The 25,475-nt window shown below is 38.2% G+C and overlaps 1 protein-coding gene and 1 pseudogene across 13 annotated transcripts in view; one reads left to right on the top strand and one right to left on the bottom strand.

The window, feature by feature from the left end:
• TJP1 (tight junction protein 1) overlaps positions 1-25,475 on the bottom strand; it is a 257,714-nt gene that overhangs the window by 60,376 nt on the left and 171,863 nt on the right. For 11 of the 13 annotated variants that reach the window (XM_067030107.1, XM_067030106.1, XM_067030111.1 and 8 more), the window contains 2 exons: positions 5,101-5,225; positions 4,295-4,397 (listed from right to left, as the gene is read on the bottom strand). The exons of the other annotated variants lie outside the window; for them this stretch is intronic. In XM_067030107.1, coding sequence (XP_066886208.1) covers positions 4,295-4,397; positions 5,101-5,225 — 228 coding nt within the window. The remainder of the gene's footprint in view (positions 1-4,294; positions 4,398-5,100; positions 5,226-25,475) is intronic. 13 annotated transcript variants of the gene reach the window in all.
• On the top strand, positions 5,908-6,402 carry LOC131752076 (large ribosomal subunit protein uL23 pseudogene; annotated as a pseudogene).

Below are 25,475 nucleotides of genomic sequence, written 5' to 3' on the forward strand. Positions count from 1 at the left end.
CTTATTCTCATCCCTCCCCACCTCCAAGACCCTTCCTCATCAATTACCACCACCACCCCAAGCCAGGTACCAGCAACTATAATCTCTCCCTATTTACCTCCAGTCTGTCCTCTGCCTACTAATCTGCAAATTCATCTTCGATTCCCATCTTGCTACTCATTTCCAAGCTATCATCTTTTCTCTTCCTTTTGTGACTCACTTTCTTCAAAGGGTTGCTCCACACTTAATACCGCAGCTTCTTACCACCAAGAGTGATCAGAAAAGGCCTCTCTGAGGAAACAACATCAAAGCTAAAGGTCAACAAGGAGCAAGAGGCCAGCATGTGGAAAGGACAGGCAGCCAAGGCCCTGTTATGAATGGAGAAAAGGCTGCCTGCCTTGCTACTCTTGGTGCCCCATGGCTGAGGCCCTTCTCAGGCAACATTTACTACTGTAAAGAATCCCTCACTGCCTCCCTGAGTCTTACTCTCACCTCTATTTCCATCTCCAACATGTTGTATTAGAAGCAATTCTTTGTGTTAGTACTTTGATCTTCAATCACTCCCTAGTGAGATATAAACAAAATAACCAGTTGAGTCCTCAAAGCTTTTCCCCCTTCACTCCCCTAAGAGAGCGAGCACCACCTGTCTGAAATCTGCACCTGAAGCACCCTCCATCTCAGATGATGTGCATGATGGCTATGACTGTGTGTACCCATCGAGCCTACTGAAATTCAAGTTTCCTGAGGAGAAGGTCCTGGCCAGGTCATTTAACTGTACCTGTAATGAAGTATTTGCACGTAGTAAGTGTTTAACTCATTGAAAAATATCCAATCCTGCTATGATTCCCCATTTATATTATGAGTTAAGTACTATAAACCCACTCAGACTTGGTAATCATACTTGATTTTAACACTGAAAATTGTGAAACAAAAATTTTGGGAAAAAGTGCCTACTTCAAAACAGGTCAGCTGAATTAAACATTCAAATATAAAACAAAACAATGAAATTATGTAAGTACTAGAACAAAGTATAAGATATATGTTTTTATAACTCTGGTAAGGTAAAGACTTTTGTAAGCATGACACGAAAGGCAGAGCCAATCAAGTGAAACTCTGACAGATATGACAGGATAAAAATGAAAACTTTCCATGATGAAATAAAATTATATAAAAACAAACCAAAAAAACACCGTCAACAACTTACACACACTCACAAAGAAAATGGAAAAAAAATATATGCAGTGTATACCACAAAAGGCTAATCATCTTAATACACACAACACTAGTGTGACAGTCATCACCATAAGGACAGGAACAGGCAAAGAAACATAACGGGAAGTATACACACCAGGTGAAGATCAAACCCACTCGTAATTTAAAATACCTCATCTGAAATACTATGTTTAGTCCATCAGTTTGGCAGAGATGTAAGTGTTGATGAAATTGGACTCTCTCAGTACCTTACTGGTTTTCTAATGGGTAAATTGGCAATCCATGTATCAAAAGTCATTCATGACATCTGACTCTAAAAAGTTACTCCTAAGAAGTTATTCTTAAAAAGTAACTGAACAAGGAAGACAGAAATACGATGATCTTTATTATTTTTAAAATAATAAAGATTATTTTTAAAATAATCTTATTAAAAATAATTTTAGTAAGATTATTTAAAAATAATCTTAATTTTTAAAAAAATACTTGTGGAAACTGGACATTGAAATGCCCATCAGTGAATGCATTGAGGAAGTGTGCACACACACGGAAATGCTATGCAGCCACGTGGGTAAATACTGAAGTGTTCAGAGTTTATCTCTAGGAAGGTGTTTTTGCCCATTCGCTTCATAATGCTTTTTTAGTATGTTCAGAATTTTAGTAAAAATTACACATGTTCACTATGTTATAAACAATCTTTTACTATCTTCTCTTCACCTACTGTTAAACAAAATTAAGCACATTTATGGTAGTTATATTATCAAAGGAGTTCTAACATTTTAATTCAACGGAAAATAAATTTATTGAGCCTAATGCCCAAGGGGTCTGAGTTTATTCAAAGATATAATCTAAGAACCATCAAAATATAAGAGGATGGGGGAGGGAAGGAGCTGGCTACTCAGAACTGGGGGGAAAAAAAACCTGAGGTTCTTGTTATGGCAGGAGATGAGTTAAGAAAGACATTTTACAATGAAAGGCCACATTCTAGGGCTTCCCTGGTGGCGCAGTGGTTGAGAGTCCGCCTGCCAATGCAGGGGACATGGGTTCGTGCCCCGGTATGGGAAGATTCCACATGCCGCAGAGTGGCTGGGCCCGTGAGCCATGGCCGCTGAGCCTGCGCGTCCCGAGCCTGTGCTCCGCAACGGGAGAGACCACAACAGTAAGAGGCCCGCGTACCACAAAAAAAAAAAAAAGAAAGGCCACATTCTAAGACACTACGGTTTTATTCTCAATGATGAAAACTTAGCGTATGTTGATAATGTAACCCACTCTCTTCAGATGCAGGAATGAACAGCTACCCTCTGCTGACAGAACACGCTTCCACCCAACCCTCCTACAGCTTCTCCCTGAAGAGCAAACTACTTGCCCAACCTTCCTGTGTTCCACGTTTCCAAATGATGTAGCGAAGCACAGTGAGAGGAAAACTCATCCTTCTTACATGTGCTATTTCAAATACATAACAGGTTTTGGACTGTTTCTTACAAAATCATTTCTATGGTGAGAAAAGTCTGAAGTGTAGGAGTACAACTTTCTTGGCTATATTATTGATGTGGGGCAAGTGTACTAAACATTTTGCATGGAAAAACACAACAGTTCAATATTCCAAAGAATGAAGCTGGAGCTATGGGTGAAGCTCACAACCTCAGACACAGGGAGAAAAATCCAATTTACCTAAGGTGCTCACCTTGGAATATGCAGTGACTCATTTGAAGAACACTTATTCAATTCATAAAAATCAACAAATATAAAAATTAGTAATTTGCTTCTGTAAATGCTACAATCTCATGTTACAAAAACTATTTAAAAATTGTACCATCAACTAGCCAGTCTGTACACGAACTGCAATTTAAAACAACACGAGTTCCAGATGTAAAAATAGTTACAACAGAAAGCTGTGAAAACATATGCACAGTAGAAGATGCCTGTCATCTGGAATGCAGTAACTAAACTCTGGGTCTACTGCCACATGACAAAACTCACTTAACCAGCAAGGACACTGGTGTGGAGATGAGCCATACGGCACAGCAGCCTACACAAGGTGAGAGGGCCTCCAACTGTGGGTGTACAGTCTCAGGAAATACCCCTTCTGGCTCTCACCATAGCTCCCAGAGGTCAAAACACCATGCAGGCCTCCTCACTCCAGCCCTCTCCTTTCTGTTGGGTCCACTGTGGCTCTGACTGTCTGCTGCAAAGTAGAAAGGTCCTCAGTGGACAAGGCAGGACAAACCATATAGCCGCCAGCCTCTTCCTCCTACCCTACACACCTGAGCTAACGCCTCCAGCAGTACCTTAATTAGGCCTCTCAGAGTCTAGATAAGGCAGAAACAGGGGCAGCAAAGTGGTTAATGTGCTCCTCTATGCATTGATAGATATAATTTTCTTTTTTTGGCCTCGTGGCATGTGGGATCCTAGATCCCCGACCAAGGATCAAACCTGTGATCCCTGCAGTGGAAACACAGAGTACTAATCACTGGACCGCCAGGGAAGTCCCTATGTAGATTTACACAGGACTTTAACATTAAATCCATATGCTGTTACATGTGCCTAGTTTTAAATGAAACAGAAGAGTCTAGCAATATACTACAAAACATATGAACCCTGAACAACTCTACAAAACACCGAAAAAAAACAAAGCACATAGAACAACCAAAAAAATAAACCCTTACCACTCTCTCTTTCCTCAAACTATATCACAGTAACAAAGTAGCAACAATATGTGTTCAAGGGACAACATAAAATTTGTCCACTGAACAAAACCTATAACAGAAAATACTTTAAACTGACTATACGCCAAGATTCAGTCTAATTTAAGTATTTTTTTAAAAAGGAAGCATTAAGCCATAAAGAGGTAACCATTCAACCAGGAGCTCCTTCCTTTCTTTTTCAATCAAAGAAAATTCCTGGTATCTGAGCTTTGAGAAAATACACACCAGTGACAAAACATACCACCGGTATAAGAAAGAAACATTCTTACTTGTAAACAACTAACTTTAGAACTATTGTTCCAGATTTTATTTTCTTAAGTGGGAAGAATGAATTCAAACACCAAAAACATACCAACAGTAAAGTTGGTACCTTTATAAAATTAAAGGTAAAAGACACTTACAATTTTTGCATTTTTTCCACTTTTCCTTAGTTGCTGAACAGCAAAAGCATGTTCAACATTATCCATTGAAACGCCATTAACCATCGCGACTCGGTCATTTTCCCTAAGGAAAAAAAGTGACCAAAATAATAACATGTTAGACAAAACCATACAAATAAGTTTATAAAGATATTTTCAAGATAGGATCTTTAAAAAAGGTATTCTAATTAGGGGCTAATTAATCTGTCTTCAGATCAATGATAAAATAATGTCCAGCTATTTAATTTCAAATCCCCCACAAAAAATGTTTAGCACTTGTAACTAACCACAGGTCATTAATTTTTTAACTGTTAACACAATGTTTCCCAAAAGGATTGAACAAGTACCACAATACACAAAATGACTTCTGGTGGTAGTTATAGGCATTCAATAATACTATCAATAATACTAAGTCATATGGCTGGAAAAAGTTATTCCTTCTTTAAAGATAAAGTCTTTCTCCTTTCAATTTTCTTTCAGTCCTCTCTACTCAAACTCTCATTTTTTTGCTAGTGTATCTTTTGCCTCGCTTTTATCTTGCTAATCTTCTTGTTGAACAAAAACGGTAAGACTCAAGGGTGAGAGGCTCCTGAAGGCTAGATTCTACCCCAAACTGAGTAACAAGTTTTCTTTTCACTATCTTTATTTTTTACAGTGACCTTCTATTTAAGTTAAGTGATACGAGCTTTCCATATATGACAGAGATAATAAGCATAAACGTATATTAATTTAGAAAAATCACTAGCATGGTATGCCAGTCAGTGGCTGAGGGTAGGAAACATGCTTACTGCAGCTGCCCTTCTGCGGGTCCTCCTTTAAGCACATCTGAAATCACTATTGAGGTTTCCCCACTCTGGAAATGAGGATTATCTCTTCCACCAGATATTGCAATTCCAAATCCAAATCCAGGAGCCTAAAGTAATAATTATAGTAAAATGTTATGACGTCATACTCTATAATCTAAAAAAGTTCAAATATAAAAATTACAATCCTATTACAAAATGCTCACTCACTTGCATGTAAACACATCAGAATGACCTATCCTGGGTATGGGAATGCAGGCTTTAATAAATTTAATGCTGGGCATAACAGAATACTGAACACTGTCAATAAAATGAATGTTCTTTAAGAACTAAAACACATTTAAAAATTCTGAACGCTGAAATCCTGAATTCATTTTTGCTTATCAGAAGGGTTCCTGAGGGAATTGGCAGTGCCCCCCTGTGATCATCACAAACACTGGCAACGGATTTGTAGAATGACAGATTTAATGAGCATATAAACCGGGTGCCACTTTATATAATAAAATATCAACACCTGTGAAAAGCAACTTCTTTCACTTACCCTAAAAAACTCTAGTAAAGTAATACACTATAATATCTTATGCACACTGCATACAATAGAAAGTATACATTAATCCTATCAAGCATTTTAAAATTACTTATATTTTTAATTAAACAAAATCATAATTAATTACATACTTCTAAATGAGCTGAAAATCTTTACCACAGTGACTAAGGACAGCCCAGCACAGAAAAAAATCAAAATACTACCAAGTTATTTAAAAACTACCTAATCTCGCTTTTTTCACGAAGATGGCGCCAAAGTCGAAGAAGGAAGCCCCTGTCCCTCTCAAAGCCGAAGCCAAAGCAAAGGCTTCGAAGGCCAAGAAAGCAGTGCTGAAAGGCGTACACAGCCACAAAAAAAAGAAGATCTGGACGTCACCCACCTTCCGATGGCCCAAAACACTGCGGCTCAGGAGGCAGCCCACATATCCTCGGAAGAGCACCCCTAGGAGAAACAAGCTTGACCACTATGCCATCATCAAGTTCCCCCTCAACACCGAGTCAGCCATGAAGAAAATAGAAAATAGAAGACAACAACACACTGGTGTACACTGTGTATGTCAAGGCCAACAAGCACCAAATTAAACAGGCTGTGAAGAAGCTTTACACACCCTGATCAGGCCTGATGGAGAGAAGGCATATGTTGGACTGGCTCCTGACTATGTTGCCAACAAAATTGGGATCATCAAAACTGAGTCCAGCTGGCTAATTCTAAATATAGAAGTTTTCACTCTAAAAAAATAATTAAATAAAAATAAAAATTACCTAATCTCAAAGAAATCCACACCATTTCCTAGAAAGGAAATGGAAGTATTCAGAGTAGTCTAAAAGAAACAGCCAATATTCTCCTAGGGCTCCCGAATCAAAAAATCAGAGGCTATGTTTTCAGATGACGTTGTACTACACTATGCTCTACAATCCAAACCACCTAAGGACAAAGGTAAAAACTTCCTTCCACGACTGTCCCATCCACAAAGAAGATCACGCCCACCATGGACAGGGGACACATCAGGACCTCCCCTTCCACCCCAAAGTCTACTGAAATAGACAAGAAGAAAAGAGAAAAACTCTTCTTAAAAAAGAATAAACACCAGGAACTCCACGCCTAGGTATATACCCAAGAGAATTGGAAACGTGTGCAAACAGATTTATACCCATACACAGCAGCATTTATTAACAGCCAAAAACTGCAAACAACCCAAATGTCTATCAACTGATGAATGGATAAATAAAATATGGTATATCCATTAAATGAATTATCTGCAATAGAAAGGAGTGAAGTACTGATACATGCTACAAAATGGGGAACATAGAAAAAATGATGCTATCTAAAAGAAGCCAACCATAAAAGACCACACACATCATACAATTCCTCTTAGATGAAACATTCAGAAAAGACCAATCTGTATGAAACAGAAGATAGACTGGTGATTGTCGACGGCCAGGGTGTGGAAAGGGATGGAGACACATTGGGGAGGGATGGTTTATGAGTAACATTATTCTTTTTAGGGTGACGGAATGCTTAAAAAAAAGTGACTCTGGTGATGGTCTTACAGATCTGTGAATATACTAAAAATCACTAAATGGTACATTTAAAGGGTGAATTGTATGGTATGTGAATTATATTGTGATAAAGCTAATACCCCCCAAAAAAGGTTAATGTGAAAAAACAAACAGGAAAACATCTGGGTGGCAGAAGATAATGGCAACTGCCTGAATCTGTGTCTCCAAAATAATACAAAACAAATCACTACACAAAACCATACCCTTAATATAGCTCAAAACCAGAGAATATGCAAATTTCAAAATAGCTAGAAGAAGGCCTAAAATTTCAAAAATAAAGAAATGATTAGAAAGAAAATAACTATTAGCATACAATTAGAAAACATAAGAGACTATCAAATAAATTTGAAAACTTAGACAAAACAGATAATTTTGTAGAGAAATACAGATTATTGAAATTGACTCTATTAGAAATAAAGACTTAAGCAATCCAATTGCTGAAGAGGAAACAGAGATAGTTATGAGGGAATTATCCCACAAAAAATACCAGGCACAGATGATTTCACAGGGAATTCTACCAAAACATATTGATGTTTTGGTAGAATATCCAGATAGCCTCGATGCTCCATAAATTGTTCCAGAACATCCTAAAATGAAGGAAAGCTTCTAACTCTTTTCAAGAAGCAATTATAATATTGATATCTAAATCTGATAATGACTACCCACAATAAAGACAGGGCTTCCCTGGTGACACAGTGGTTAAGAACCCACCTGCCAATGCAGGGGACACGGGTTCGAGCCCTGGTCTGGGAAGATCCCACATGCCTCGGAGCAACTAAGCCCGTGCACCACAACTACTGAGCCTGTGCTCTAGAGCCCACTCACCACAACTATTGAAGCCCACACACCTAGAGCCCATGATCCACAACAAGAGAAGCCACCACAATGAGAAGCCCAAGCACCGCAACAAGAGTAGCCCCTGCTTACTGCAACCAGAGAAAGCCCATGCACAGCAGAAGACCCATCACAGCCAAAAATTTTAAAAATAAATTAATTAATTAATTTAAAAAGAGCCCCCCTCCAAATACTAAAGCCTAACATCATTTATAAAGGCCAACACCATACAAATATTCCATGACAAGGTGATTTATTTCTAAGACTGTGGTATTAGGAAAGCCACTGTATAGGAGACCCTATTAATAAACCTAGAGAAAAAAATTCAGAGATTATATCCATAGACACTGGAAAGGCCTTTGACAAAATCCAACATTCACAACCAAGGGAAAAAAAAATTCAAGAAAATGCTTTCAATCTGTTTTAATATTTCATTTTATGTTAAAGTACATGAAGAACCTTACCCACACACACAGCTGAAAAGGAGAGGAGTTATTTTAGTAAACCTTTTAGATAATTATGGATATTCATGTTTGATTTTATGTCAGTAAGTGATAGTTTCTTAATGGGTGGCTACAATGTGCAACCTGAAACCGTATCAGTGGACTTTTTGTACTTACTCTGTTACATGAATACCCGTCCACTGGCCTATTTTGCACTTTGAATGGATTATTTTATCCAATGTGATTTTATAATAGCATGTCTTGGTCATTTGGAAATTATTTAGGTAAATCTTTCAAATGATGACACATTTCACTGCTATACAATATTTTTTAAAAATCATACTTTAATTAATATCACCACCAATGCAATCAAAATCTTTAAGTAGTGAAAAGTACTGAGCTCATCTCATGGTAGCAGATAAATGTTTTCCAAATTTTAATTTTTGTTTTAAAATTCAATTTTCTTCATTGGCAACAACTATTATCAGAGTTGTTTTCCTTGAAGCAACAGGTACTCACTTGAGAAAACTGTTTGTCAAATATTCCAGTCTGGATAACCATTCGTTCAAGTAAAAGTGGCGTTACACACACAAATACACAGCTAGCTGAACTTCCAATTCAAACAATCATGCAAGTACTTCAGTATAAAGCAGAAATGCCTTATGCATATTTCCCATTTCAATATACAGATTATTTTTTAAATGTCTATTCAAAAGCTGACATGTGGTAAAATTAGTAATTTTTACTGCTTTGAGTTATTATGCAGCGAAACTGGGATTGTTCTTATAAACTATGAGTAAGCCCAGGAACTATTAGGATCGTTTGGGGCTATGAGGCCAGTTTTACCTCATACCACTGCTTCTATACCTTCACTACAACTATCAACACAGTGAAAAAGACAAATAACATTTTTGTGCTGTTATGAAAATAGTTTGTCCTAAGCATAAAAAGACTTCAGAGATCTTCTGGGGTCCTCAGCCCATACAATGATATTAAAAACCACTGAAAAAAGAGAAAAAAACAAACAAACAAACAAACAAAAACCCAATGAAGCAATTTACAAAAGATATGAAATGTTAAAACTCATAAGAAACACAAATTAAAACCACACAGAGAATGGTAAAAAATTAAAGTACAACAACACATTTTGTTGAGGAGGCTGTAGAAAAATAGGCACCACTGCTAATGGGCATGCAAACTGCTACAATTCTTTAGGACAGGAATTTGACAATCCTAACAAAATTACAAAAGCATTTATGTATGTATGTATGTATGCATTTATTTATTTATATTTTTCGCAGCGTCAGGTCTTAGTTGTGGCACATGGGCTCCAGAGTGTGGGCTCCACTGTTGCGGCACACAGGCTCTCTAGTTGTGGCACAGGGGCTCAAGCAGTTGCAGCACAGCATGTGGGATCTTAATTCCCCGACCAGGGATCAAACCCACATGCCCTGCGTTGGAAGGTGGCTTCTTAACCACTGGGCCACCAGGGAAGTCCTCAAAAGCACTTTATCTTTCAACAGTGAACCAGTTTCTAGCAATGTACCCTGAAGATTACATATATAGCTCCAAAAATTAGAAAATACATATGTACATAGTTATTCACTGCAGACTGTAACTGCAAATACTAGAAAAAAACTAAAACACCCAAGGGTTACCTCCAGGGCAGTTTGGGGAGGGGTGTGTTATTCTTTGGCTTTTTTTCCCCCATCCTTGGAGGAGGCTAGCACTAATCTTTTATTCTGTATACTTTTATACTGTGCATTTATATCTTGCTTAACACAAAAATATTAAAGAAATGCCAAAAACATAAGGACCTTTCAATAAGGAAGGCGGAGGTGAGTAGATACTTCCTAAGATTTGCTTGTGAACAAGTAAGTACAGTCTTGGCTGCATGAGCCAGGCATTAAACCCAGGTGGAGCATACTGCTTCCATGCAGCACCAGCACTCTGTGGGGCATGTCATCCTGTTGGATCAGCCCTGGCTGCAGTTCATTTAATGACTACCCAGGAAGTCTGTGATTCCCAACCCTGGCTGCAGATGAAAATAATTTGGGATCAGTCTCAAAACTGCTTGATGATTTCCAAACCCCCCACCCCACAACAATTAAATAATACTGGACAAGGACAGATGGCAGGCTTTAAAAAAAAAAAAAATCTCCTAAGTGATTCTAATGAGCAGCCAGGGCTGAGAACCTCAGCCGTAAAAGCTTTGTGAGTATCAGACCAGGGTGATCATCAAAAACTATATAAGGTTCCACTATCCCACACTTTCCCTTCCCTCTTAGGGAAGGTTTCTCTCTGAAACCTTTTTAGGCTTAGATCTCCACCACGGTCCTATTTTTGGCCTTTTCAATAGATTTCTTACCTCCACTGCACTACAATTTACCCTCCATCATGTTCAAAGGATTATTATTCTAAAACAAACCCAATTCTGTCATTCTATTGCCCAGAGGTACAAGTTCTTTAACATGCAATATACTGAAATGCAACGCCAACTTGCTTCCTGCGTACTGCAAAAAAATAATAAATAAATAAATAAAACTCACACTAATTTGAGCACTAAAACCTCATTAGCAGCCAGAGTAGTAGCATGGATTTGGAATTTCTTGAATTTCCAAATAAAAACAAGCAGGGCAACTATACAGCAAACCAAAAACTGTATATACAGAAAAAAAAAAAAAAAACCCACAGGTAACCAATATACGCCCCCCCCCCGAGGAAGCAGGTGAGGATGAGCAACATCTGAGACTTGTGTGTTCCCAAAACATACTTGGGAAGAAAGCCAAAAGGCATCTGACACACCTTAGACCTGAAGAACCCCCCAAATAACTAACAGGTATTTACTGGAAAGAACGGCAGGGCAATTCGAGAACAACAGCTGAAACTGGGAGGGATTTTGCCTCTCCAGTTGTCAGTGAGAGCAAGGAGCCTGCAGTAGGGCATGAATGGGCTAGAGCAGTGTAACCCCTATGAATTCTCAACACAGACCTGCCAGTGGATTCAGACTAGAGAGGGACAGGAACAGCAAAAGATGAAAGGGTACAAAAGGCATGGGCCTAGGAAATGTCAGAAAGCAGCAGTTATGTTTCTTTAGTGCATGCACACATACAAGAAACCTAAGCCAATTTCTAAAAGCTCAAGAAAGCTAATTTCCCATAAAATAGAGCAAAAAAGGGATTATGATCAAATCCCTTAGAAAATTACTATAGAACACAATGAGTAGCAGAATATCCCTACAGAAAATGAAAGCATGCCAAAGGGTACTCAAAAAAAGAAAAACAGGGCTTCCCTGGTGGCGCAGTGGTTGAGAGTCCGCCTGCCGATGCAGGGGACACGGGTTCGTGCCCGGGTCTGGGAAGATCCCTCATGCCGCAGAGCGGCTGGGCCCGTGAGCCATCGGCTGCTGAGCCTGCACGTCTGGAGCCTGTGCTCGGCAGCAGGAGAGGCCACAACAGTGAGAGGCCTGCATACCACAAAAAAAAAAAAAAAAAAAAAAAAAAAAAAAGAAAGAAAAATAAAGGATCAAAACTGTTACTATTATAAAACAAGTGAAAAGGCATTACAAAAATATTCAAGACATGAAAGAATATAAATAAGAATTGTAGACAATCACAGAAAGACAGACAAAATGAAAAGGCAGAGGATTTTGTACCAGATGAAGGAACAAGATAAAACACCAAAAAAACAACAAAATGAAGTGGAGATAGGCAATCTTCCAGAAAAAGAATTCAGAATAATGATAGTGAAAATGATCCATAACCTCGGAAAAAGACTGCAGGCAAAGATCGAGAAGATGTCTGACAAAGACCTAGAAGAATTAAAGAACAAAAACCTGGAAGAATTAAAGAACAGGAATGAACAATACAGTAACTGAAATGAAAAATACACTAGAAGGAATCAATAGCAGAATAACTGAGGCAGAAGAACAGATAAGTGACCTGAAGACAGAATGGTAGAATTCACTGCTGCAGAAGAGAAAAAAGAAAAAAGAATGAAAAGAAATTAAGACAGCCTAAGAGACCTCTGGGACATTAAACGCAACAACATTCGCATTATAGGGGTCCCTGTAGGAGGAGAAAGAAAGTACCCGAGAAAACATTTGAAGAGATTATAGTCGAAAACTTCCCTAACATGGGAAAAGAAATAGCCACCCAAGTCCAGGAAGCACAGAAGACTCCCATACAGGATAAACCCAAGGAGATACACATCGAGATACACATTGAGACACATAGTAATCAAACTGACAAAAATTAAAGACAAAGAAAAATCACTGAAAGCAACAAGGGAAAAATGACAAATAACATACAAGGGAACTCCCGTAAGGTTAACAGCTGATTTCTCAGCAGAAACTCTACATGCCAGAAGGGAGTGCCAAGATATATTTAAAGTATGAAAGGGAAAAACCTACAACCAAGATTACTCTACCCGGCAAGGATCTCATTCAGATTCAAAGGAGAAGTCAAAATCTTTACAGACAAGCAAAAGCTAAGAGAGAATTCAGCACCACCAAACCAGCCCTACAACAAATGCTAAAGGAAATTCTCTAAGTGGGAAAAGCAAGAGAAGAAAAGGACCTACAAAAACAAACAAGTAACAATTAAGAAAATGGTAATAGGAACATGCATACTGATAATTACCTTAAACGTGAATGGATTAAATGCTACAAAAAAAGACACAGGCTCGTTGGATACAGAAACAAGACCCATATATATGCTGTCTACAAGAGACCCACTTCAGACCTAGGGACACATACAGACTGAAAGTGAGGGGATGGAAAAAGATATTCCATGCAAATGGAAATCAAAAGAAAGCTGGAGTTGCAACACTCGTATCAGATAAAATAGACTTTAAAATAAAAAATGTTACAAGAGACAAGAAGGGACACTACATAATGATCAAGGGATCAATCCAAGAAGAAGATATAACAATTAAAAATATATATGCACCCAACATAGGAGCACCTCAATACATAAGGCAACTGCTAACAGCTATAAAAGAGGAAATCGACAGTAACACAATAATAGTGGGGGACTTTAACACCTCACACCAATGGACAGATCATCCAAAATGAAAACAAATAAGGAAACAGAAGCTTTAAATGACACAGTAGACCAAATAGATTTAATTGATATTTATAGGACATTCCATCCCAAAACAGCAGATTACACTTTCTTCTCAAGTGCGCACAGAACATTCTCCAGGATAGATCACATCTTGGGTCACAAATCAAGCCCCAGTAAATTTAAGAAAATTGAAATTATATCAAGCGTCTTTTCTGACCACAATGCTACGAGATTAGAAATCAATTACTGGGAAAAATCGTAAAAAACACAAACACATGGAGGCTAAACAATACGTCATTAAATAACCAAGAGATCACTGAAGAAATCAAAGAGAAAATCAAAAAATACCTAAAGACAAATGACAATGAAAACACGACGATCCACAACCTATGGGATGCAGCAAAAACAGCTCTTAAGAGGGAACTTTATAGCTATACACGCCTACCTCAAGAAACAAGAAAAATCTCAAATAAACAACCTAACCTTACACTTAAAGGAACTAGAAAAAGAAGAACAAACAAAACCAAAAGTTAGCAGAAGGAAAGAAATCATAAAGATCAGAGCAGAAATAAATGAAATAGAAACAAAGAAAACAATAGCAAAGATCAATAAAACTAAAAGCTGGTTCTTTGAGAAGATAAATAAAATTGATAAACCTTTAGCCAGACTCATAAAGAAAAAGAAGGCGATGACTCAAATCAATTAGAAATGAAAAAGGAAGTTACAACAGATTCCGCAGAAATACAAAACATCCTAAGAGACTACTACAATCAACTCTATGCCAATAAAATGGACAACCTGGAAGAAATGGACAAATTCTTAGAAAGGTATAACCTTCCAAGACTGAACCAGGAAGAAATAGAAAATGTGAACAGACCAATCACAAGTAACAAAATTGAAACCGTGATTTTAAATCTTCCAACAAACAAAAGTCCAGGACCGGATGGCTTCACAGATGAATTCTATCAAACATTTAAGAGAAGAGCTAACATTCATTCTTCTCAAACTGTTCCAAAAAATTGCAGAGGAAGGAACGCTCCCAAACTCATTCTATGAGACCACCATCACCCTGATACCAAAATAAGACATACCACAAAAAAAGAAAATTATAGACGAATATCACTGATAAATATAGATACAAAAATCCTCAACAAAATACTAGCAAACAGGATCATACACCATGATCAAGGTGGATTTATCCCAGGGATGCAAGGATTCTTCAATATATGCAAATCAATCAATGTGATACACCATAGTAACAAATTGAAGAATAAAGACCATATGATCATCTCAATAGATGCAGAGAAAGCTTTTGACAAAATTCAATACCCATTTATGATAAAAACTCTCCAGAAAGTGGGTATAGAGGGAACCTACCTCAACATAATAAAGGCCATATACGACAAACTCACAGCAAACATCATTCTCAACAGTGAAAAACTGAAATCATTTCCTCTAAGATCAGGAACAAGACAAGGATGTCCACTCTCGCCACTATTATTCAACACAGTTTTGGAAGTCCTAGCCATGTCAATCAGAGAAGAAAAAGAAATAAAAGCAATACAAATTGGAAAAGAAGAAGTAAAACTGTCACTGTTTGCAGACGACATGATACTATATAGATAGAATCCTAAAGATGCCACCAGAAAACTACTAGAGCTAATCAATGAATTTCATAAAGTTGCAGGATACAAAATGCACAGAAATCTCTTGCATTCCTATACACTAATGATGAAAAATCTGAAAGAGAAATTAAGGAAACACTCCTATTTACCACTGCAATAAAAAGAATAAAATACCTAGGAATACACCTACCTAGGGAGACAAAAGACCTGCATTCAGAAAACTATAAGACACTGATGAAAGAAAGTAAAGATGATACCAACAGATGGAGAGATATACCATGTTCTTGGATTGGAAGAATCAATATTGTGAAAATGACTATACTACCCAAAGCAATCTACAGATTCAATGCAATCCCTATCAAATTACCAGTGGCATTTTTTACAGAACTAGAACAAAAAATCTTAAAATTTGTATGGAGACACAAAAAACCCCGAATAGCCAAAGCAGTCTTGAGGGAAAAAATCGAGCAGGAGGAATCAGACTCCCTGACTTCAGACTATACTACAAAGCTACAGTAATCAAGACAATATGGTACTAGAAAAAAAACAGAAACATGTATCAGTGGAACAGGAGATAAACCCATGCACCTATGGTCAACTAATCTATGACAAAGGAGGCAAGGATATACAATGGAGAAAAGACAGTCTCTTCAATACGTGGTGCTAGGAAAACTGGACAGCTGCATGTAGAAGGATGAAATTAGAACACTCCCTAACACCATATACAAAAATAAACTAAAAATGGATTAGAGACCTACATGTAAGACTGGACACTCTAAAACTCTTAGAGGAAAACATAGGAAGAACTCTCTTTGACATAAATCACAGCAAGATCTTTTTTGATCCACCTCCTAGAGTAACAGATATAAAAACAAAAATAAACAAACAGGACATAATGAAACTTCAAAGCTTTTGCAAAGCAAAGGAAACTACAAACAAGATGAAAAGACAACCCTCAGAATGGGAGAAAATATTTGCAAACGAATCAACAAAGGATTAATCTTCAAAATATATAAACAGCTCATGCAGCTCAATATTAAAAAAACAAAGAACCCAATCAAGAAATGGGGAGAAGACCTAAATAGACATTTCTCCAAAGAAGACATACAGATGGCCAAGAAGCACATGAAAAGCTGCTCAACATCACTAATTATTAAGAAATGCAAATCCAAAGTACAAATGCAAATCCAAAGTATCACCTCATACCAGTTAGAATGGGCATCATAAGAAAATCTACAAACAACAAATGCTGGAGAGGGTGTGGAGAAAAGGGAACCCTCCTGCACTGTTGGTGGGAATGTAAATTGATATAGCCACTATGGAGAACAGTATGGACATTCCTTAAAAAACTAAAATAGAATTACAGTATGACCCAGCCACCCCACTCCTGGGCATATACCCAGAGAAAACCATAATTCAAAAAGACACATGCACCCCAATGTTCACAGCAGCACTATTTACAATAGCCAGGTCATGGAAACAACCTAAATGCCCATTAACAGACAAATGGATAAAGATGTGGTACATATATACAATGGACTATTATTACTCAGCCATAAAAAGGAATAAAACTGGGTCATTTGTAGAGACATGGATGGATCTAGAGACTGTCATACAGAGTAAAGTAAGTCCAAAAGAGAAAAACAAATATCGTATATTAACACATATATGTGGAACCTAATAAAATGGTACAGATAAACTGGTTTGCAGGGCAGTAATAGAGACACAGATGTAGAGAACAAACACATGGACAGCAAGGGGGGAAAGTGGTGGGGGGGTGGTAGTGGGATGAATTGGGAGATTGGGATTGACATGTATACACTAATATGTATAAAACAGTTAACTAATAAGAACCTGCTGTATAAAAAATAAAATAAAATTCAAAAACTCAAAAAATAAAGAATTTTAAGAATTCAGAAATGAGGCTGAAAGAATTCAAGAATTAATTTGAAATTTTAAAAAGCCATTTTAGATAGGAACACAAATAAACATAATACCATGAAAGAAACAAAGTAAAAAGGAGAAATTTTTTATAAAACAAAGAAGAAATGATTCAGGAGATTTTTTTAAAAGGATTTGAGAGAAAATTACAAATAATGAAGACAAGCAAAAGAGATACAACATACGTATAAAAGGAATACCTGAAGACTAAACTGAAATAGGAGGAAAAAAAATAGTAAAACTAAAATTAAATAAAGAACTTTCCTAAACTAAAATAACTTTCCTGATTTATGTATTTTTATATCCTCCCATATATTTATATATATAATTGAAACTGTATACTCAAAGGACACAAATCACTGTAGATACCTGAGAATATCAATTCAGAGGAAATGCCAAAATATACTCAAATAAAATGACTAGATTTTAACGCAGAAGATTCTTTGGCATCTAGGCAAAAAGAGCTATAATTTAAAAAGAAATATAAATTAGATTATCATCACACTCGGGTAGCAACACATTATGCCAAAAATAACATAGTTAAGATACTCAAGGGAAACAATGAGCCATGGATTTTATATCCAGTAAAGCTAATCTTCAAGTATAAAAGGGCACAGAAAAGCTAATAAACATATAAGAAAAACACAGGGAATATTATTTTTCATGATCCTTTCCTAATAGAAAATAACTTTCTGACAATCAAAATGACAAGAGGCACATGGAAAGGACTGGTGATAAGCATTAAATATACACCTACTTACAGGATTAAATGCGGATTAAAGGGAGAAAGGTTAAATTATATAATAGCTATATGGTCTACATAGAGTAAAACCATTTCTTTAAATGGGAAGAGGAACAGGGTGAGCATTTGTAAAAATTTTTTTTAACACTGTTTCCAGTAATCAAAATTGACAGTAGTAGAATTATTATTATTGAGGCAATCGTATGCTCTGTAGTGGATTTACAAAAGACTAACATGGTGCTTTTCAGAGGGATTTTCAAAAGAAATGGAAAATAATCCATTTTTCTCATATATCTTTACCATAAAAAAATTTTAGGTGTGTCAAAATATAGTTGATTTTTATATGTTTACATGAGAAAATGTCCAAGATAATGGTTTTTATTATGGTGATGGGAGAAGTAGTGTAAAGCAGTATAATATGATCTCATTGATCTGTATGTGCACACACACACATGGTTATAGCTTTTGGATGAAATTAAATGCATCAAAGAATTTTATTTTCATCATATTTTGTCCTTTTGACATCACAGGGAGCCATAAGCAACAATAATATGTATTTCTACCTGTGCCTGGTAGTGAAACTGAGTTTATGATAAACAAGAGGCCTGGAATCTGTTATTTGCCCAGTTTCACTGGACACTAGCCATGCCCATTCCTATACATTTCATTGTAACTGCTTTTGCACTGAGTACTTGCAACAGGGAACATATGGCCAACAAAGCTGAATCTATTTACTATTTGACCTTTTACAGACAAGGTTTGCCCACTTATCTGTTATAGTATTTCTTGATTCCTTAAAAGATTTTTTAAAAAGGGAAAAAAAATCCTGAAGGTTGACTGTTGATTCATTTGCAGAAATGTAACTGCACAATATGAATAACCTCTCCTCCAAAGATTCTTCTGTCTCCTTCAAATATGCCCAATTCTCTACTTAAAGATTCTCCCCGTGAGCTTCCCTGGTGGCGCAGTGGTTGAGAGTCCGCCTGCCGATGCAGGGGACGCGGGTTCGTGCCCCGGTCCGGGAGGATTCCACATGCCACGGAGCGGACCCGTGAGCCATGGCCGCTGGGCCTGCGCATCCGGAGCCTGTGCTCCGCAACGGGAGAGGCCACAGCAGTGAGAGGCCCGCGTACGTTTTTCATGCCAAATTTCTACAACCAACTAACTTAATTCTAACTTTTCTCACCTTATACAGTTTTACTCCTATTGTTTTTGTAGTTTGACTCCTCTCCCCTTCTTCTAATCTACCCTCAACATTCTATGGAAACTGTTCTAGTCATGTGTTTTCACAGTGAACACGGGGATCAAAAATTTTTTAAATGGATGGAACCAATTTTTTCAAATGGTTCCTCGGCAATCATTTGTTCAACTTCCTTTCTACAAACGAATTCAAAAGCCCTGGAATCCTATGTGTCACTCTACTACCTGTCAACTAGACCTTATGTAGGACTTCTCTGTGGACTTGGTCAGAGAGATCAGGATTTTATCAACTCTGATAACACTTTAATTCTATGAGGTCCCAAGAGATCTGAAAGGCCTGTTCAAAATCAGTTAGCGAGCGGTAAGCCCAAACTAGTTCCGAAGTCACAAGACCCCTACAGTTTTTCCACTGTACCTTGGTAGTTCTCAAAATATTTAAATGTCTACTACTGTTAGACTGGTTCTTTTTTATCTCTGCGTCCTTCATCAGCCCATTGGTTACTCGCTCTTGTGGCTCTGTTTCCAAAATAATAGCTTTCATTTCTAATTCTTATTCCACTTTCCTATTTCCAGCTCCTTAAAGGACACCTCCAATTGCCCTTCTCCAAACTGTCATTTTCTCCACAAAACTGACCTCACCACCAATGTTCTAAACTTAAAAAAAAAAAAAAAAAAAACAGAAAAAAAACAAAAAGCCAAAATTTTGGCTCCTTCCTTACCAAGGTTACTACTTTTTATTAATTTTATTACATATATATGTAGTTTACGTGGTAGAATTAGGAGTTCTGAATTTCAGATATTATATTCCATAAGTATTTCTAATATTTAAAATTAAATTTTACATATAAGTGGAAAGAGCATTATATGATGAGTCCAGAGACCTGTGCTCAAGATGTACCTCTTCGGGACATTTCACTAGACCTTTCTGAGACTCAGTTTATTCCATGTGGTTATTGACCCCTATTTCACAGAGAATTAAATAAAATAAAGGATTTGAAACATTCATAATACACTCTATAAATGTACACAATGGCCTTCAACCAGATAAAACAAGCCTAGCTTAGCTCACATGCTTACCTCAGTGTAAATGCTTACCTTCTACCCACCACACATTAGCCTGGAGCTACTCAACAGATATGTAAGATTCCCCCTCCCTGGCCCCTTTTCTTAGAATAGCTTTACTGACATGTAAATCACCTACCGTAAATTCACTCTTCAAAATGTACAATTCTATGTTTTTTGTATGTTCAGAGTTGTGCAACCATCATCACAATCACTTGCATAAAATTTTCATCACCCTAAAATGCAATTCCCTACCCTTCAGCCATCATCCCTGAACTCCCCCATCCTAAAAACCACTCATCTTTCTGTCTATTCACCTGTTCTGACCATTTCATATAAATGGAATTATACAATAATGGTCCTTTGTGACTGGCTTCTTCGAGCTAGGGTAACGTTTTCAAGGTTCATCCATGTCACGGCATGTATCAGTACTTCACTTCTTTTCACTGTTGAACAATATTCCATTATATGGATTTACCACATTTTGCTTATTCATCATTCATCAGTTAATGGGCATGTGTGTTCTTTACACTTTCAGGCTATCATGAGTCATGCTGCTATGAACAACCACGTTTATAAGTTATTATGTCAGTATTTGTCTCCACTTCTCTTGGGTATATGCCTAGGAGTGGAATTGCTGGGCCACGTGGTAATTCTACGTATGTTTACCTTTTGAGAAATACCTTACTTAGTTTACCACAGTTGGCTCCACCAGCCAACATCCACATCCTCGTCAATACTTATTATTGCCTGCTTTTACAGCCATTCTAGAGGGTGTGACAGGGTATCTCACTGTCATTTTTTTTTTTTTTTTGCAGTACGCAGGCCTCTCACTGCTGTGGCCTCTCCTGTTGCGAAGCAGAGGCTCCGGACGCGCAGGCCCAGTGGCCATGGCTCACGGGCCTAGCTGCTCCGCGGCATGTGGGATCCTCCCAGACCGGGGCACTTACCCGTGTCCCCTGCATCAGCAGGTGGACTCTCAACCACTGTGCCACCAGGGAAGCCCTCACTGTCATTTTTGACATATATTTCCCTGATGGTCAGTACTGTTGAGCATCTTTTCATATGTTTATTAAATAGTTCTATATCTTCTTTTGAGAAATGTTTTTCAAATATTCAGTCCATTTAAAAAACTGAATTACTTGGTTTTTTACTACTGAATTTCTATATTCTGGATACAAGTCCCTTATAAGATATGTAACTCGCAAATTCTTTCTCATTCTGTGGGTTATCCTTTCACTTTCCTGTTGAGAGTTTCTTGGTTTCCTTTGAAACACAAAAGTTTTAAATTTTGATGTGGTCCAATTTTACCTGTTTTCTCTTCTGTTGCTTTTATTTTCAAGATCATATCTAAGAAACCATTGCCTAACCCAAGGTCATGAAGATTTATTCCTGTGTTTTCTTCTAAGAGTTTTACAGTTTTAGCACATACATTTAGGTGTATGATCCATCTTAGGTTAATTTTTGTTCTTGGTGTGAAGTAGGAGTCAAAATTCATTACTTTCAATGCTGTTGACCAATTGTCCCAGTAAGACTACTCTTTCCCTCACTGCATTGTCTTGGCACCCCGTTCCAAGTTTACTTCCTATTCAATCCCCTCCCTATTTGAAACACTTAGCTGCTTGCCCTTAGATGATTTCTTAACTAGATTCCTTGCTTTCAACATACTTTCACCATTTGATTTTTTTTTTTTAGTTTTAGGTGTACAACATAGTGTTTAAAAAAACTTTTACTGAAGTATAGTTGATTTATAATATAGTATTCGTTTCAGGTATACAACATAGTGATACAAGTTTTTATAGATTATACTCCTTTTATAGTTACTATAAAATATTGGCTATATTCCCATCCTATATAATATATCCCTGTAGCTTATTTATTTTATAAACAGTAGTTTGTAACTCTTAACCCCCTACCCCTATCCCAAACCTCCCCCCTCCCCTCTCCCCACTGGTAACTACTAGTTTGTTCTCTATATCTGTGAATCTGTTCCTTTTTTGTTATATTCACTGGTTTATTTTTTTAGATTCTGCATATCCATGATAACTAACACGTTGTCTCTTTCTGTCTAATAAGCATAATACCCTCTAGGTCCACCCATGTTGCTGCAAATGACCTTATTTTATTCTTCTACATGGCTGAGTAATATTCCATTACACACACACACACACACACACACACACACACACACACACACACACATACCACATCTTCTTTATCCATTCATCTGTTGATGAACACTTAGGTTGCTTTCATATCTTGGTTATTGTAAATAATGTTGCTATGAACACTGGGGTGCATGTATCTTTACAAATTACTGTTTTTGTTTTCTTCGAATATATACCCAGAAGTGGAACTGCTTGATCATACAGCAGTTCTATTTTTAGTTTTTTGAGGAACCTCCATACTGCTTTCCATAGTGTCTGCCCTAATTTACATTCTCACCAGTGTACTAGGGTTCCCATATTTCTCCACATCCTCACCAACACTTATTATTTGTAGACTTTTTGATGACAGCCATTCTGAGGGGCCCAAGGAGTCCTGGGGCTGGTGTCACACGGCTTGTGGGTGGGGATGGGGCCCAGGGAATCCCGGCGCTGATGCCCACCCATCAGTGAGTGAAGCCAGGTTCTAGGGCTAGTATTGGCCAACTGGTGGGCAAAGGCAGGTCCTGGGGTCTCTGGTTGCAGGGCACAGGAGTTCCAGAGCTGGTGTGGAACCACTGGTGAACGGGGCTGAGTCCCAGGGGGTGCTGGGACTGGTGCATACCCACTGCTGTGTGAAGCTGGCCCCAGGGTTAGTGCCAACTCAGAAGTGGGTGCAGCCAGGTCCTAGGGTGTCTGACTGCAGGGCCCTGTGGGTCCTGGTGCTGATAAGCTAGAGGGACCGTTCCACAATGACTCTTGCCAGCACCAGTGTCCACGTGGTAGAATGAGCTCCCCTAATGTCTGCTGCCAATGTCTGTGTTCCTCGGGTGCACTCCAGTTGTCTCCTGCCCCTCTCCAGGAGGCTCTCCAAGATCAAAAGATGGGTCTGATACAGGTTCCTTTCAAATTACTGCTTCTGCCTTGGGTCCCAGAGGGTGTGAAATTTTATGTGCACCCTTTAAGAGTAAAGTGTCTATTTCTCATAGTCCTCTGGGTCTTCAGAAAGTGAGCCCTGCTGGCCTTCAAAGCCAAACATTCTGGGGACACGTCTTCCTGGTGCAGGACCCCTGGGCTGGGGGGCCTGATGTGGGGCTCAGACCCCTCACTCCTTGGGGAAAACCTCTGCAATTTTAATTATCCTCCCATTTGTGGGTCGCCTACCTGGGGGTATGGGTCTTGACCATGACTCCACCCGTCCTACCCACCTCACTGTGGTTCCTTCTTATTATCTTTAGCTGTAGATCTTTATGCCTCCAGTCTTGCTCATCAATAATTGCTCTGTAAACAGTTGTTAATTTTGGTGTACCCGTGAAAAGAGGTGAGCTCAGGGTCTTCCTACTCTGCCATCTTGGCCAAGCCTCTCACTAACTTCTCTCAACCCTTTCATTCTTTAATATAGAAATATTCACTTAATCTTTTATGTAATCTTTTTTCAGAAAATAGAAAAGCAGAGATGACTAACTCATTCCTGAGTATTTATTCATTTCTCAAAGAATTATAAAAATATGTGCATTTTCTAAGGGAGAACATCTGAAACTAAAGAAAGTTGTGGGCATGTCATGGGTGGGAGGGGTGGAACACAAGACCCTCTGGATGCAAACTACCATCTCAAGCTACAGACCTGCACTTGCCAATACTATAGCCATTATACACACAACTACTGAGCACGTAAAAGGTGGCTAGCCTTACCTGAAAGGTGCTGAAATTACAAGATGTGCATCGGTTTTTTAAGACTCAGTATGGGAAAAAAAAAAAAAAAGTACAGTATACCAATTTTTAAATATTAGTTACATGTTGAAAATGACAACATTTTGGATATACTGAGTTAAATGAGATCTATCATAAAATTCACCCATAATTTACGTTTTTCAATGTGAAGACTAGGAAAATTTTAATTACATTGTGGTTTGCATTATATTGCTACTAGACAATGCTGCTATTTGATCTCCTAAGAGTGACTTTGTTGAATAGATTGGCCTCCTGTGAAAATAAGTTTTACTGGGTATAACTAAGTACACCAAGCCCTTATCTGGCAAAACACAATATCTGTAACTCCAGGTTATTGCCAAAAGCATACAGTCTCAAATTATCTCGGTCACTTACTACTATTCCAAAAGCTCACTTGGCTCACCTCAAGGAGAATAACTTTCTCTCATTCCTTTGTCAGCGTTTCTTAAAAATGTGATGCCAGAGGACATGGCCCTCCATTTCAAACATGCATTTTTAAACATACATATTATGGGTCCCATCCCAGACCAAATGAATCAGAATCTCTGGTAGTTGGGCATGATCCAGTTGATTCCTCTCTACAATAAACCTTAAGAGCTACTACTCTAGATCAGTGGTCAGCAAACTATGGCCTGCAGGCTAAATCCAGCTAGCTGCACATTGTTGTAAATAAAGTTTTACTGGAACATAGCCACATCCATTTGTTAACCTACTCTCTATACCTGCTTTTGCAATACAGCTACAGAGTTGAGAAGCTGTGACAGAGATGCATGGCCTGCAAGGCCTAAAGCATTTATTTATCATCTGGTTCTTTGCAGCAAAAGTTTGCTGACAGTGCTCTAGACAGTCTAAATTTTATTCTGTAACAACTCAGAATACCAAAGGAAAGATATCTGAAAGTATAGTTCTGCAGACTCAGAAAATGAAGTCAACTGAATTATGCTTTGGCATAAGTTTCTGGACTTACAATGACAGGTCTATTTTTAAAAACCTTCAAAAACGATTCCTGGAGAGATGGTTGTTGAGGACTTCCATTCTGTCATAGTCCCTCTCTGATGAGGCCCAGAGGCAACAGAGCTCTGTGTTCCCAGCACAATAGTTAACATGTTTGAAAACCAAAGAATTATGAACTATATACTCATCTTATCTCTATGTATCTTTTTTTTTTTTTTTTTTGCGGTACGCGGGGCCTCTCACTGTTGTGGCCTCTCCCGTTGCGGAGCACAGGCTCCGGGTGCGCAGGCTCAGAGGCCATGGCTCACCCGCCCAGCCGCTCCCCGCTCCGCAGCACGTGGGATCTTCCCGGACTGGGGCACGAACCCGTGTCCCCTGCATCAGCAGGCAGACTCTCAACCACTGCGCCACCAGGGAAGCCCCTCCATGTATCTTTTGATGACATTTTTCTGGGCTAGTACCTTCCTCCCTCAGAGCAAAAGAAAACTGAAGCACAAGAAGAGCCCAGCTAC

Source organism: Kogia breviceps, chromosome 3, assembly GCF_026419965.1.
Source record: "Kogia breviceps isolate mKogBre1 chromosome 3, mKogBre1 haplotype 1, whole genome shotgun sequence".
Lineage (NCBI taxonomy): Eukaryota > Metazoa > Chordata > Mammalia > Artiodactyla > Physeteridae > Kogia > Kogia breviceps.